The sequence below is a fragment of the Penaeus monodon genome, chromosome 29 (genome assembly GCF_015228065.2).
Source record: "Penaeus monodon isolate SGIC_2016 chromosome 29, NSTDA_Pmon_1, whole genome shotgun sequence".
In the NCBI taxonomy this organism is placed as follows: domain Eukaryota; kingdom Metazoa; phylum Arthropoda; class Malacostraca; order Decapoda; family Penaeidae; genus Penaeus; species Penaeus monodon.
Window position 1 is genome coordinate 7,835,155 of NC_051414.1, and position 1,279 is coordinate 7,836,433.

The 1,279-nt window shown below is 45.9% G+C and overlaps 1 protein-coding gene across 1 annotated transcript in view; it reads left to right on the forward strand.

Moving 5' to 3' along the window:
• Window positions 1–222: 222 nt before the first annotated feature.
• Window positions 223–1,279, forward strand: part of LOC119591716 — a gene marked incomplete in the record, with an annotated part of 9,429 nt that continues 8,372 nt past the window's right edge. The window contains 2 exon segments of the mRNA XM_037940464.1: window positions 223–414; window positions 1,021–1,279. Of these exon segments, the coding sequence (XP_037796392.1) occupies window positions 223–414; window positions 1,021–1,279 (451 nt within the window).

Genomic DNA, 1,279 nt, shown 5'->3' on the forward strand with positions numbered 1-1,279 from the left:
TTGAAGGGGGGTAGGGGGGGGCAGGGTCATTGGAGAGAGGAAGCCACTTCAACAGCAGACTCGGCGGGAGGCGGTCGAGGCCCGTGCGTGACGAGCGATCGAGTGTGAAATCCTCGCCAGACTCTCGACCATAAGGGCGAAATTTCAGAAATTCATAAGCCGTTTCATCTGCCGAACGGATGAGTAATTGCCACCGTATCTTAGATCGAGATTCGAGACTAAATGCAGCCTTCTGAATCCAAAATTCTCCGGAGCGTCGCCATAATCTGGAGGATGACCACACACTCGTCCTTGAGGAGGACCTCGAGCTTCTGCGGGAAAACAGCCAAGGACAGAAAGAGATACAAGTTCGCCGCCCTTACGTTGGCTGCCGTTTTGTGGGCGTCCGCGCTCCTCGTTTTCCATTTCTCTGAGGTAATTCTCCCGTGTTTTAGTCTGAAATCAAGTCATTATTATATTCCTTGTTAAAAAAGTAATAGGAAGTAATGAACGAAGATGATTAATTGATAAAATGCTGTGTTGTATTGATAAGTACTCGTTGTGAATTTGTCATTGGCTTCAGATTATTTTTTTTCTGATTTCGTTCTCAAGTTGTCATGTGTTGTATTTTTCTACATCCTAGAATCGGTCGAGGACATAGTTAGCCTGTTAGACTTTTTTTTAATCTGTTTCCATGCAGTCGCCATGATTTTGTTCAATATGAGTTGTGGATTTATTTTCATTTGTGTTATTTTTTTCACCTCTGTTCTCATTCAGTCGCCTTGATTTTGTTGCCTTTGAGCTCTCGAATTTCTTTGCTGAATTTCTTCACTCTAGAGACAAAATCTTTCTTTCTCGAGTTAAAACGCGCGGGAAAAGCTCATATCAGCTCCTTTACGCTAATTATTTCTCTGTATATTTATTGTCACATCCAGTCTATAGTAATTAGAGAGATTCGATATAGAAGCTAGACCCTAGAAGTTAAGAACTGAAGCCTACGTGGATAAGAACCTTTAAAAAAATTTCTTCCTCTGCCTTCAGGACGTACCTCTCCACGACAGGCGCCTCCACGGCAAAAGACCAGACAGGAAAGGAAAAATCGAGCGGCCTGCGACGCGAGAAGACCCCATAAATCTCGAGGCACTCTTGTCGCCAGCCTTGCGTCGTCAGGCAGTCTCTCCTGAGAACTTCAGGAAGCTGAACGACCGACGGCAAGCCCTCCTTCGGGATAAGTGTCAAGGCTTCAGGAACTTCCGCACGAGATGCCTGCCGCCGCACCACGAGGAGGTCGGCGTCCCTG